The following is a 15,136-nucleotide window of genomic DNA, read 5'->3' as shown; positions in this document are numbered from 1 at the left end:
TATATATATATATTTCATTTTATTTATTTTAAATTTACATCCAAATTAGTTACCATATAATGCAACAATGATTTCAGGAGTAGATTCGTTAGTGCCCCTTACCCATTTAGCCTATCCCCCCTCCCACAACCCCTCCAGCAGCCCTCAGTCTGTTCTCTATATTTAAGAGTCTCTTATGTTTTGTCTCCCTCCCTGTTTTTGTACTCTTTTTGCTTCCCATCCCTTATGTTCATCTGTTTTGCCTCGTAAAGTCCTCATATGAGTGAAGCCATCTGATATTTGTCTCTCTCTGACGGACTAATGTCACTCAGCATAATACCCTCCAGTTCCATCCACGTAGTTGCAAATGGCAAGATTTCATTCTTTTTGATTGCCGAGTAATACTCCATTGTATACGTATACCACATCTTCTTTATCCATTCATCCATCCAATGGACATTTGGGCTGTTTCCATACTTTGGCTATTGTTGATAGTGCTGCTATAAACATGGGGGTGTCTGTGTCCCTTCAAAAAAGCACACCTGTATCCCTTGGATAAATACCTAGTAGTGCAATTGCTGGGTCATAGGGTAGTTCTATTTTTAGTTTTTTGAGGAACTTCCATACTGTTTTCCAGAGTGGCTGTACCAGCTTACATTCCCAACCCTTAATTTTTAAAGAAATATATTTAAATTTCAAAATTTGGGGCGCCTGGGTGGCGCAGTCGGTTAAGCGTCCGACTTCAGCCAGGTCACGATCTCGCGGTCCGTGAGTTCGAGCCCCGCGTCGGGCTCTGGGCTGATGGCTCAGAGCCTGGAGCCTGTTTCCGATTCTGTGTCTCCCTCTCTCTCTGCCCCTCCCCCGTTCATGCTCTGTCTCTCTCTGTCCCAAAAATAAATAAACGTTGAAAAAAAAAATTTAAAAAAAAAAAAATTCAAAATTTCTTTTAATGAGGCACCTGAGTGGTTCAGTCGGTTGAGCGCCCAACTTCGGCTCAGGTCATGATCACACAGTTCGTGGGTTTGAGCCCCGCCAGCAGGCTCTGTGCTGACAGCCTGGAGTCTGCTTCACATTCTGTTTCCCTCTCTCTGCCTCGCCCCCGCTTGTGCTCTTTCTCTCCCAAGAATAAATAAACATGAACATTTTTTTTTCTTTTAATTACAATGTGTAATCTAAAGAAAATATACTTTATGATTCTACCTGACATCTCCTATGTTAAAATCAGAATTCACTTCCTTGTGCGTTCCTGTGATTACAATTAATGATTTTTTTCTTTATAATATGTCTAGATAGAAGTCTTTTCTTGGCCTCAGAAGACTCATTAAATTTGAGTAAGTCTTTTTTCACATTTGAGGTTTTTCTACTTTGATTATTTTATTCTCTGTAATTTCTCTTTACTCTCTTTTTAGAACTCTTAGAGGGATGTTAGAACTCTATAACTGTTCCTTCAGTCTTCTCAATTTTCTCTCATATTTCCAAAGTCATCCTTTTGCAGGGCATTCTGAGGAAATTCCCTAACTCAATCCTTAGTTTTTTTAAATTTACATCTGAGTTGTGTCAACTGACATTTTCATTTTAAATTTTAAAGTCAAATTCATTTCCCAAGTTCTGTGTTAGATTTTTTTTTTTTTTTAAGTAGGCTCCACACCCAATGTGGGGCTTGAACTCATGACCCTGAGATCGAGAATGAGTCGGATGCTCTACCGACTGAGCCACCCAGGCGTCCCTGTGTTAGATTCCTTTTCATAATACAAAACCTTATCTCTCTGAATGTCTTCTTCTGATCACTCTATTACCTCTAGGTCCCTCGATACTTTTTCTTCTTTTGATGGGGTAAGTTTTCTTTGATGGTGCCGATTTTCCTCATATTGTTGTGTGCCGTGATTATATGCTTATCTTTTAAGAATCTACGTTTGCCAGCTCTTTTGTTTACCATTGCCTACTTTCAGTGATTAATAGGGACAGACAAGTGGCTTCTCTCCTGTGTGTGTGGGCTTTGCAACCCACCTGGCAGTTTGTACATTATTAGGGCACTGTCTTGCCTCTCTGAGTCTAGCACCCACTTCCAAGATTTAGTTTGTGGGTAAACACAGCTGCTATCCACGACTTAACACAGGAGAGAAGAAAAATAAGGGCATAGGTCCAAATGTAAAGCCCCAATTAATAACTCCAATAAGCTCTCTGATTATTAATCCTGATGAATTCCCCTTCTATGTCATGTTTTCCTTGCCCATGCCTCAGTCTTTGGCATGCTTTCCTTTCTTCACTGTGGATTAAATCTTTGTTACAGATTTAACTTATAATCATTTTCTGATTTTTTGAAATTTTATAAAATTATGGCAAAGGAGGGAGTATATAAAAAAATCAACCTTCAACGTTCAATCATAAGTACTCCACATACCTGTAATTAAAGTTAACTTTATGCAATAAATTCTTTACATTGCTTCTCACAATGATGCCATAAAATATCAGTGAATTTCAAGATTAAAATGATCAAGCATCTTCAATAGAGCTTCTTGACAATGCTTTGGACCTTAAGGAATTAAAAAGCAACACATTTACAATGCCTCAAAACAAATCTAACCAGTTCAATTTTGTTCAGTTCTAAGGGATAGGTCAGAGAACCAACTTAGTCTGCTAAGTAATGAATAGCTACAAACATATTACCTCTTGAACTGTCAACTTGATAATTGTAGAAATCTAGTAAAGTTGTTTAATCTTTTCTAAGAAATTACATAAACATTATGGCCAATATTACTCTCCCATCAAAATATCTGAAGAGGGCTGCCTGGGTAGCTCAGCTGGTTAAGTGTCTGACTCTTGATTTCAGCTCAGGTCATGATCTCCCAGTGGTGAGATGGGGCCCCGCGTCTGGCTCTGTGCTGGCAGCGTGGAGCCTGCTTGGGACTCTCTCTCTCTCCGTTGTGTTCTCTCTCTCTCAAAATAAGTAAGAGAAAACTTAAACTATCTGAAGAAACGGGCTCAGGGGCTCCTGTGTGTGCAGGTGCAGGGATGAGATCTCTAAGTGATTGCATATAATTAGTATTTATTAAGTATTCACTGAAATGAATTCAACAACAAAGCAACATTTTGCTTCTTAAGGGTCTAGCCTTACTCTAGTATCTTGGGGCATGACCAGCAATTTTCTCTCCATCTTGGAACTGCAGATATGTTTTATATCACAACATAATAAACTATTAAGATTATGGTGTGTTTTTCAATTCTTCATAACGTTATAGTCTGGTATGCTAAAGACTGTAACAGGATTGAGTATAAGACGCAATTCTGATCACGTAGAAAGGACAAGGACATCACAGAGTAGAAGTCTAGGAAGAAAACAGATGAGATGTAAGTCAAGGAGTTGACAGTGGACTTCGTTTATGGTTGAAAGATTAGACCAAACCCACTGCCACTTCTATGACTTGTCTTTCCCTTGCGCTCAATCTTGTTATAGTATTTCCCACACTAGACCGTAGTGCTTCTTGAAGTAAACAGCACAGTGACTTTAAGTCACAGGAACTTGAAGTTAGTATGAGTTGTTATCTCATGAACATATATACCTGTCTCACATAACACACACAGATTTTTTGAAATGTCTACAATACCAAAAAAAAAAACAAAACAAAAAACAACAACAAAAAAAAAACAAAGAAAGAAAAAATAGAGGAAGTTAGGGTTAAATGAACTTAGAAAAAAATAAAGTACGATAATCATGCATAGTTGTTAAAAGTGAGCTCTATGGTCCCTAGGGGCCAAAGTGAAGTAGATAACTATGGGTTTCAGGATAAAAAAATAAACTAGTTATATCCAAAGGAGAATGGTTATCAGCATGCTCAGCTGCTAGAAAAGAAAGCAGCCTTGGAAAAGTCAAGAGCCTTGCCCAGTGTCCCATGGCTTGTTTGGATAGAGAAAAATACTAGTCTCTTGACTTCCAGTGCTGTCGCTGCAATATCAGACTGAAACCAAATACACAATGAAAATTAGTTGCTATTATGGCAGCCCCTGGGAGAAACAGAAATATCTTTTTCCCTCGTGAGGGTTAAGAAGCTAAGAACCCAACACAAATGTTCTGTGAGGAAGTTTGGTAGAGTTGGAAGATATAAAATGACCTGACTGCCCCTGAATAGGAATCAATGGTGAGGCAGGCAACCTTAGCAGCATGTGAGATCCCTATTCTCAGGGGGGGTCAAAAGGCCAGGAAACTAGTTTCTTGGAACACTGTATGTATGTTTATCTATCTGTGTATCTATCTAGTCTTAGAAGAGTAGATTGTTAAGTACTATCCTAAACTATGACCAGGAAGACAAATTAAAAAAAAAAAAAAATTTCCTAGGGCACTTCTCCAGAAGAAAACAAAAATTAAGGTCAGGTCTACATCAGCCAGTAACGGACTTCTGGGCCCCCAGATTCATTTATTTGGCTCTGCTGACTGTTTGGCTCAGTTTTCCCTTAGCAAGTGTAAAAAACGCTTGAACACCACCACCCTGGGATCCTGTTCAACCAATTCAGATAGCTGTGGCCTTTCAACTTGCATCCAAGTCACTTGGCTTTATACCAATATCATTTCCCCTAGTAGAGCCTAAGCCTCACTGAGAAAGTACACAGCTCAGAGAGCCAGGAGTTAACCGGTTGTCCCCATTCCAGAAAGGCCTGGTTCTTTTCCTAGATAAGGAAACAATACTATATCAAGAAGTTTCGATCATTCACTATTACATATGACACTGGAACCGCCACTATAAAAACAGAATTAGTGGAAATACCACTGTCTATCTTAAAGCATCCCTCCAGGGGCTTTAGGCAACTGAACTTTTCTTTTCCAGCCCAATCCCTTGGGAAATAAGTAGTGATGATTTATTAAAACTTACATTTTGCAGATAAGAAAACAACAACAAGAAGCTAAAATGCATAGAGGGACAGAGTGTCTTAAGGCTGAATCACATTTCTTCCTTGTAATTCTACAACAGATATGGAAGATGCAGACTTACTTGAGTGCAGCTGACTATAATTGAGCTTATAGCACGATCACAAGGTATGCTGTGGACCTGGCCTTCCACAGGCCCCCACTTTGTGCTATCACGTTCCTTTGCCAGGGTCATGGTTTCTTGCCACCTCTTCCAGAGAAATCCTTGTTTGGAGAGGTCTAAAAGAGTTTTTGAATGGCAAGTTGTTCTCTTTCACAGCAGCAAGAAATCTTTCAACCCCACTCGTTCCTTAAAGCAATGTGGCCATAATAAGGTCTTCGGGTCTACCTATACTGTTCATATGGTCTTGATTCCTCCTCTACTGGATAGTAGAGGCAATGACATTAAATTCATAGATATTTAGCTATGATTTGTTTTAAAAAGAAGTTGGTAGTGAAGATACGGAGGTAATAATCATAATCCACAAAGGGCTGTGAGAACACATCAAATAAAAGAGAGCTGTTGTTCCTTCTGAAAGAAGGTTTAATCGGAGACTCTGAAGGAAGAAGGCTTTATTTTGGTGAAAGGCATCAAATGGCCTGGGCACAGAAAGCAGAAATTAAAAGAAGCAGGCAGCAGTGCCCCCTGGGTTGCCTGTCAAGAAATCCGTACCGTTTGTCTGGTGAAATTAAGAAATGCAAATAACCTGGACAGATTAACAGCACCAAGATAACTAGCAGGATACAAAGAAACAGCACCTTTCACTATGAGGAGGCGGTGTATTCCTCCAGGCAAACAAAGAAACAGGACAGAGTCAACATCTGTTTCATATAACAGCTTGGCTGCTGAAAGAAGCAACCTTTTAAAAAATGGCTTAGCTGACAATCCTCAAAAATCATTCAATCACTATTGCATGGGCTGAAGTAAATGGGTAAACGAACACAACTTGCACTGTTCCACACTCCCCTCACCACCTTCTGCAAAAGCAAAGTCGTCTCGTCTTTAAAGGGAGAAAAATAAAGTGCAAACAAAAATCTTCATGAACTTTCCTTCCGATTGACAAGTAGCAGCCAATACTGAAGCATGTAAGACAGCTCACTGCTTTTCAGCTTTCGCCTTTTCCAGTGTCAACTGGGAAGACAAGACTGCCAAACGGTTTACTGGGTGGGGAAGCAAGTCAGACAGAACTCATTAGAATATCAGAGGAAGAAAACAAGTCATTTGACAAGACCAATCTTGGTTCCAGAATTCAGTTAGGGAAAGCAAAAGGAATAGTAGGATGTCTGGATCCTTATCAATAAAAGGTAACAAGCCAAACGTGTTAAGAAATGAATTTTTCCTCTCTGGGTCCTATCAATTTGCAAATGCAATTTCAAAATCAAGTGAAAAACATCTCTGAATGCACAAAAACCTGCAGATTTCAGGACTGGAAATTTCTAAAATGAAAACTCACCAGAGCTGTAATGTCACCGCAATGGGACCGGTGCTTCCAATTCAGCTAAATGCCGGATGCTTCATTTACCTTAGTAATGTGGTTTAAATACACAAGCCAAACAGAATGGAAGCAACTCAGAGGCACTGAGATAGAAGAGATTTTTCAGGTGGAAACTGAAAACAGAGAGAAAGGGGATAAGGTAGATGGGACAAAAACATCTAATATTAACACACATGCACTGCCAAAAAAATACGCTAGGCAGTTAACCAAAAGATTCCAAGGAGGTCCCTTCCCTGTGACTTTTCAGTTTAAACAGGTGTGACAAAATGAAGAAAAAGATCATCTTGTCCACGAGGGAGAGAGGCATGACTGCAAGGAGAAAAAACAATCAATATGTAATTTGGGCGATTTCTCGAGACCTTGGGGAAAGGGCTTATGAATGGTGTTTTTTAGGGGGGTTGGGAGGGCAAAGGTATAATTATAATGTAAATCTTCCAAAAATGTCAGCTATGGCCAGGTGATCTCTAAGTACTTGACCTATGCTAATTTAGTCCTCACAACGATTATGTAATGCAGGAACTATTATTACGACATTTTACAGACACAGCAGTAGAGATACAGGAAAACAGACTTGCCTAGAATCATATAGAATGGCTGGGCTTCCTCTACTAGGAACAAGGGATATTTGTTCAAAGATGAAGCTTTCTGTCTGTTGAGGATCCTGTTAGGTATCTTGCACAACATCCAGAATAATATCTATCACAAGACAAGCAGGGTAATTAATTAAAACTAAAAAAGAAAGGATTTGGATTAGTTTCAACGAAAACCTCCGAAATGAAAGAATTTGCAAGAAGAACAAATCCACTAAGCAATACTACAGAATGTCCTTTGTAGAGATCAGAAGAGCTCTCCCGGATGGTATTTAAAATCCTTTCAAGTACTGAAGGGATTAGCCTAGAAAGTTCCAGGTCCGTAAGTAGGAATATTGGGCTTTAATCAAGGAGACAAGTACACAAGAGTCTCCCCTTGTGTCCATCAGCTGGTCTATGCAAGGACTGTGCTTTGTCTTGATGCTATAACCACCAGTCTCTAGAACCCAGCCTGGTTCTATGTGTGCTTAATAAATAGTTGTTGAATAAATGAACTAAAAAGAATAAAAGAATATGAAGACGATGCGTTTCTGGAAGACTCTAGGTAGATTGGAAAGTTGAGGTGAAGACTGATTCAGAAGCCAATCCTGAAGAGATCTGAAGGGAAGCAGGACTACAGCACTGGAGTCAGAACCCTGAGTGAGCAAGAGTTTGACTGAACAGAGTCAGAGACAGAAAATGAACGATAAAAGCAGCTTCGATGTCAAATTTGTTTTCACGAATGTCTCCATAAGCCCAAATCAGGAATTTCTTGAAGATGGGGATGTATTTTAAGTATCTCTTATTCTCAGCTCCTAGAATCAGGCTTGATATACAATTGTGCTAGAATGATTGCATGAATGGTAGGAAAAGACCACATGAGAAAAATATATGTGAATGAGAATTTTAAGAATTTTTTTGAGGACATAGATTTTTTAAATTTAAATGTTAGTTAATATACAGTGCAATATTGGTTTCAGAAGGAGAATTCAGTTAGGTGAAAGATTTAGGAAACACCCTCAGAAAAGAGAAAATTGATGAGAACATAGGACTATATGTATAGTTCTAAAATATGTTTTACATATAAATTATATATATGAACATACACAGACATCTATCAGTTGTGTGTACGTAAACAAAGTTTCTTCTTAAGATCTCCCAAGAGTGAGTTTCATTTAACTCCCCTGGTCATTGTTATTTCATTTCACACCATTTCTTCTCAATAGATAAGGAGCCCAAGTTCATGCCTCTTCTTATTTTGAAGAAATAAAAAATTTAACTGAAGGTTGAGAATGCGGGTGATGGAGCACCTTGGAACCTTCAGAAAGGGGTTAAAAAAAAAAAGGAGTTGGCAGGGAGGAGCTGGGCCATGCCAACCTCTTGAAATAACCCTACAGTGAGCACAACTATCTGAGCATTCCACACACCAGTGATGTTGTGGCACTCAGTATGGCTATCTTTCCATCTATCTTCTTGGATTTATTCCTTGATGTCAAGATTTTTCCCTGATTAACAACCTGATTCAACTTCTAAGAAACCCTCTATAAAGGTCTCGTATCTCCACAAATTGATCCTAAAACACTCCACTCTTTCCTCCTAAACTCAGAAATTTTGAAGCAAGCAACCTGATTTCAGTTGGTCACAAATCTCCATAAATGCCACAATATATACCTTATACCGGGATGATCTTCTTACTACAGAAGAGATACTGTAAATCCTAGGAAAACTACACTCTTCTCAGGGGTTAGCCTGCTTCTCCTGCGTTCTTGGGTGAGACACAGCCTAGGGCCCAGTCTTCTTCCAGACAGAAAGGGCCCTCCAAAAATATTTGTTAAATAAAGGACTTACTGAACGCGCCAAATTCCCTCCACAGTTTGCCTCTGAGCATTCAACGCAGGATACACAGTTAGATTCTACTCGGAAAAAAATCACCTTCTTGAGACAGCCCCTCAACTGCAAATAGGACTATTAAAATTAAGGGGGTAGAATATCACGTGCCAAACACCACATTATCATGAGCCTGGAACTCACGTCCCAGTCTCGGAAGCTCTATCTTTTACCTAGGTCTCACGTCATCACACAAGAGGCATGAGCTAAAATGTTATCACCAAACTCTGTGGTACCCTCTCCATTGCCATGTCCCTTACTGCAACTGTCGGTGAAGTTTTTTTCAGTAAAAGTAAACCATGCTTGGGAACAGACAGATTCCCATCTTACAAACCCCGGTCCTCGAATTCTTCTTTTATCGTATTGAATTTAAACGTTACAGTGGCACAGAATCAAGGCTACAAAAATTCCCTCAAATGTTCACTTGTCTCGGCACATTCTCTATTTGTACCATCCAGCTAACATCTATAAGAAACACCTTATCAATTAATCAGCAGTTTCTTACACCTGGAGGGGGTTTAATAAAAGTTCTGTGTCTAGCCTAGTAATAAAATCCTTACTAAGTATCAACCACAATTAAAACCAAAAGAATTCTCAAAGCATACATTTTGATTCCATGAGACTTTTCCAATATGTTCTCTAATACTATGGTCACTGAGAAGCAGGGTTACTAGAAACCACAAAGTAATATCGGGGGTGGGAGGGAGGGGTGGGTTGGTGATGGGCATTGAGGAGGGCACCTGTTGGGATGAGCACTGGGTGTTGTATGGAAACCAATTTCACAATAAATTTCATGTTAAAAAAAACAAAAACAAAAAAAGAAACCACGAAGTAGTATCAAAATATTCAACCTAAAAGAGCAGTCTTTTAAAAATTTTTACATAGAAAAATGTCTCCATTACAAGAACACTCGTGTTTTATAATTTTTGTAGTCAAAACAACAAAACCAAATGCCTTAAAGGAAAACCGGAATTTATCAACCGTGGTTGATTTAAATATTAATGCTATAAAAATCAAAGGTAGCTATAAAACAGACTGACAGCAGTAAACTTGCCCTAGATACAGCTCTCTAAAACACCTGAGAAGATCAACTAATACATTAGGAGATAAAAATAAGAAGGCACTAACACTATTAAAATGGCATAAAGTTTGTGCTTCAATTGCATCAAGTTAAAAGTAGGTCAGTTAGAATGAACTCAGAAAAAGTGACGGGGGTGGGGGGAAGGAAGGTCAATATCACAAAGTGATTAAAGAGATGGAAGAGAACTTTCTTCTAAGTCATTAAACTCACCAATATGATACTGAACTTCAGAGCACTCGCCATTTTCCTGTGCCATTAGAGAATTTAGTAGGTTCACTGAATTGACTGATTTCTTTGTTAACCTATTTACATGGGTTAAGACCCTGACTGACATAAAACACAACCAAAAAATCTCAGACAGAGAGTGTAATGAAAGACTGAGTGATGTATAGTTTGGGGTACAGCCTATCCAATAAATGTGCCTGACCAGCAAAGAACCCATTGGCAAAGATTTATTATCAGAACAAATACATTCTAAAAAGATCTAATACAATAAAACCTGCGATATGAATACAAACTACTCTAAAATACAGTTCTTCGCCCTGCATAATGTATGGCTTATCTATTACATTAAAACTTCTTCATACTTTTCAATCAGGAAGAAATTTTTTGAACAAGTGAAACTGAAAAGTATGGAGCAAATGAAATAGAATGGTATGGTTCTCAAATTACAAAAAAAGTTTATTACTTGGAACTATTTGACAACCTTTAAAACATATATAAAGAGAGAGAAATATCTCTATTACCAAGGGAAAAGGTACAAATAAATCACTTACTAGAATAATAATGTTTTAATTCTACATCATGTCAATACCAAATTAGTACAAGCTTAAGCCAGACACAGAAAGGATTTTAAACGTTATTACCTCCAAGTTCCTTTACATTCAAGATGGCATTCTGGAAGGGCACTGCTTTTATACTGAAACCTAAAATTAGAAAACAAAAACAAAAAAAGGAATTAGCAACTTAACTTTAAAAAATGCATAAAATGCTCAAATCCTTTTTTAGGCAGGTTAAGAGCTAATTTTCAGAGCTCATATTTATGCCAGAAACGCAATTCGAGATAAACTGATGACACATTATCCTGTTCAAATTTTCAAAATATACCTGTGTATTATAGTGAAATAAAACTCTTTTCTTCACAATACTACCCTATTCTTTAATATGTTACGTCACTTGTAAATTTTGTCAATTATAATAAAGACATCTGGAAGGGCAGAGAAACTTCAAAGAAAATATTAGATCTACTAGGACCTTTGCATCTAATTCTTAAAGTTTGTTTTCTCTCATACAGAACTCAGCGACTCTACAGATGAAGGTACCTAAATTACAACCATCTTATATTAGAATTACATAGTATTTATGTCAGAGTTTTAAGACATGGTTAATATTATGTAAACATTTTTCTTACAAGTGCAATTGTAATTGTCTATGCATAGGAAACTATTTTATAATGCATGCAGTAAATGATTTCTATTAAAATATATTCAGAGGATAAATTTTTGATTATGTATCGAGCACTGAACTATTATCATTCAAGTCATGATGGATTCAACATATCTGGTTCACAGGTTTTAGTACAGAGGCTTATCAGGTGCAACATACATGCGAACATATATGTATGCACATATGCCAACAAATATACTTACGATTTCTAAAAGGATCCACAAGAAACTAACTAGTGAGGATTCTTGGGACAACTGGAGATCAGGAGGTCATACACAGAAGATTTTTTTCTTTCATTTGAATGTTTTGCTATTTACAAGTACTTTTTCTTTTTTTTTTTTTTTTTAATTTTTTTTTTCAACGTTTATTTATTTTTGGGACAGAGAGAGACAGAGCACGAACGGGCGAGGGGCAGAGAGAGAGGGAGACACAGAATCGGAAACAGGCTCCAGGCTCTGAGCCATCAGCCCAGAGCCCGACGCGGGGCTCGAACTCACGGACCGCGAGATCGTGACCTGGCTGAAGTCGGACGCTTAACCGACTGCGCCACCCAGGCGCCCCTACAAGTACTTTTTCAATTAAAAGCCCTACTAATAAGAGTTAATCTCTTCAGTAATTTCTAACCACCCAATTAATCTAAGGTTTGAAACATTAGTATGGGCAACTGTAAGATAAATCATCATTCCTTTTCAAGAAATTAGAGCAAAAGATTTAGAAATACTTTTCATTTGAAGTTATAAAGTTATGACAGGTGCCTGGAGAGGTAAAAAGATATACAGTATGGGGGCGCCTGGGTGGCTCAGTCGGTTAAGCATCCGACTTCGGCTCAGGTCATGATCTCACGGTCCGTGAGTTCGAGCCCCGCGTCGGGCTCTGTGCTGACAGCTCAGAGCCTGGAGCCTGTTTCAGATTCTGTGTCTCCCTCTCTCTCTGCCCCTCCCCCGTTCATGCTCTGTCTCTCCCTGTCTCAAAAGTAAATAAACATTAAAAAAAAAAAAAGATATACAGTATGATGTAGATAAGAACAATTCTTTTACATGGTTTTGTTTTACTCTATAAAAATGAAAGTCAGTATGTACCTTTTTATATTCACCCTATTACCACCACTGTTTTGTTATATGTTGTCCTAGCACTTCCAAATTCTATATACTGTCTTCCACCTTAAGCAGTGAATATCACGTAATGGCTAAGAAGTAACTTTGGAGTCTGATGGAACTAGGTTTAAGTAAGCACACTGTGGGCAACCTACTTTCAACATCTCTAAAATGGGAATAATAGCATCTACCTCATGTAGTTGTTACAAAATAATACAATGTATTATGTTTATCACAGTACCTGATACAAATAAGCGTACAACATATAACTTCTAGTGCTCTGTATCAATCGATTCTGTATTGATGGTTTAGTCACTGGCTGTGCATACCTTCTGAATACATTATAGACTTTAAGAGAAATCCTGGGGGCTTATTTACTAATCTAAATAGTTACTTGGAACTACAGATATCACCACTGAATGACAAGAACCCTTGTGAGAGTGACAGAAGTAAACACTAGTTGAAGTCTGTTGTATAGGATGTAAATGTTCATTGGGCCCTCTAACAATCTTCTGAAACATACCCCTCCTGTATGGGTTTTATGCAGACACAGTCACCACAGCTTATGGTTAATAGTGCATGTAGTCACAGAATCTCAGTAAAATAGCAGAAGGAATGAGGAGGCTGCGGCACTGGAATGTACCTGGGCCTGCAGAAAAGCCTCTCCAGGTGTCTGGCCTCTGGGAAATTAAGGAAAGTCAGTGCCAATCACAATATTCCTGCTGGCACCGAAAATGTGCCTGCAGGAGACTTGGATGTTTGAATGTATCTACCTACCCCTCACGGGGGTGTCATATGGATTAAAAGGCAATGATTGTGAAATCCTGAAAATGAAAAGCTCTCTGCAAACGCTCAACAGTCTATTAGTGGTTATATTCAGGACAACTCAAGTGAAGATTTTCCAGAGAAATGAGATAGGCCCCAACTTTGAAAAAGACACAGTTATGGAACACACCAGCCATGTTTAATCTGCTTTGATTCTTTAAAGCTGACAACAAGCAGGTACCCAAGGAAAGCAATATTCTTCCAGAAATTGCTGCACTCATATACAAAACACTCATATTCAAAAGTTTTGAAATTTAGAATCCAACAGGCAGATTATATCATTGTTACCATCTTTAATCCTCACACAGACATAATAAATCGACTGCAAAAATGTCCTCAAATGTTCACGCTAAGCAAAGTAACCTAGCAATGTTATTTATAGGCATATAAATGTTTCTGCAGTATACTCATAAATGTTTTCTCTCCAAATAGAACATATGTGGCTAGATTTATCCTGCAAAGGTATATGCGCTCTTCCATTTTGCTGCCTTCCTATTTTTACAGTATGACTGTAGTAATGAATGTTCAGAGGACAAAGCCTATGTCATCAGTCCAGAAAATAAGAAAAATGTACTATGCATTGAAAAGAAACAATTTTTAAAAATTTTAGTCATTCTACACATTTGCAAGGATTCAAAAGAATTTAAATTTAAAGCCACGCTTTCAGTTCAACTAGAAGAGCAATCAAGAAGGGTGACTATTTGGGGCATCTGGGTGGCTCAGTTGGTTGAGTGTCCGACTTCGGCTCAGGTCATGATCTCACAGCTGGTGAGTTCAAGCCCCGCATCGGGCTCTGTGCTGACAGCTAGAAGCCTGGAGCCTGCTTCGGATTCTGTGTCTCCCTCTCTCTCTGCCCCTAACCCACTAGCATCCTGTCTCTGTCTCTCTCAAAAATAAGTAAAACATTGAAAAAAAAAAAAAAAAAAAAAGAAGGGTGATTATTTGATCAACTCTATTTTATTCCTTTACACTGGGTTAGATGAAGTTGGGGTTGGGGTTGGGGGTGGGGGAATGTTAACATTCAGTAGGGATATAAAGGTCAAACCATCAGAATAGTGTTTTTAAAGGTTGTTTTGAGGAATAAAAATGGCCAGATAGCATGGGCCCCAAAGACAGAATGTCTGGGCTCCAATTCTGGCTCTACTATTATTAACTGAACAAGTTACTTAATGCCTCCGTGCCTCAATTTCTTAGTCTGTAAATGAGAACAGATAGCACCCAGGGCTATAAAGTGTTTAGTAAATAAAAGTTGAGACTATTAATGGTCACCAACTGACTACTGAGGCTTTAAATTCCTCCCAGTCAAAATCATGTGCAGCCTTAAGGTCTGATATGTTATGAAAGCACTGGTAAAATAAAAGTTGTAGTAGCAATTGAAAACATTTGAGGACTTCGACAGACTAAGTATCTGGAGTCTTCCATAGCTCTTCCTTTTCCTCTCTCCTAATCCTAACCCACAAAGCCTGTGACTTCCATCCACAAAATAGTTCTACAACATGTCCACTTCCTTTCCATAACTGGCCAAGTTGCCACCTCCACTGCCACCACCTGGACAACTTCAAGGGCCTAACTCAACTGTCTGCATCCATTACTGGCCTGCTCAGTCATCTCCACACATTAGCAGAAGCGATCATCCTGAAATTCACATCTGTTCACATCACTCCCCTGGTTAAACCCTTTGGGTAGCTTCTCACTACTCAGGATACAGTTATACAGTTCAAAACACCTAACAAGGCTCTATCTAATATCTGGTTTCTCTTCCCTTTTCCAGGCTTAGTTTGTACCATTTTCCCCCTCATGTTAGTCTGCAGTTCCTAAAACAAGCTATGTCCCTTCCAACTCAGGACCATTGCACATAC

The 15,136-nt window shown here is 38.6% G+C and overlaps 1 protein-coding gene across 2 annotated transcripts in view; it reads right to left on the bottom strand.

Moving 5' to 3' along the window:
- The window catches only part of ARL15 (ADP ribosylation factor like GTPase 15), a 407,980-nt gene that overhangs the window by 236,412 nt on the left and 156,432 nt on the right, over nt 1–15,136 (bottom strand). For both annotated transcript variants that reach the window (XM_030329988.2, XM_030329979.2), the window contains exon 3: nt 10,779–10,838. In XM_030329988.2, the coding sequence (XP_030185848.1) occupies nt 10,779–10,838 (60 nt within the window). The remainder of the gene's footprint in view (nt 1–10,778; nt 10,839–15,136) is intronic.

Source organism: Lynx canadensis, chromosome A1, assembly GCF_007474595.2.
Source record: "Lynx canadensis isolate LIC74 chromosome A1, mLynCan4.pri.v2, whole genome shotgun sequence".
Lineage (NCBI taxonomy): Eukaryota > Metazoa > Chordata > Mammalia > Carnivora > Felidae > Lynx > Lynx canadensis.
The sequence above is the reverse complement of the archived record's forward strand: the minus strand, read 5'-3'. Positions and strand labels throughout refer to the sequence as shown.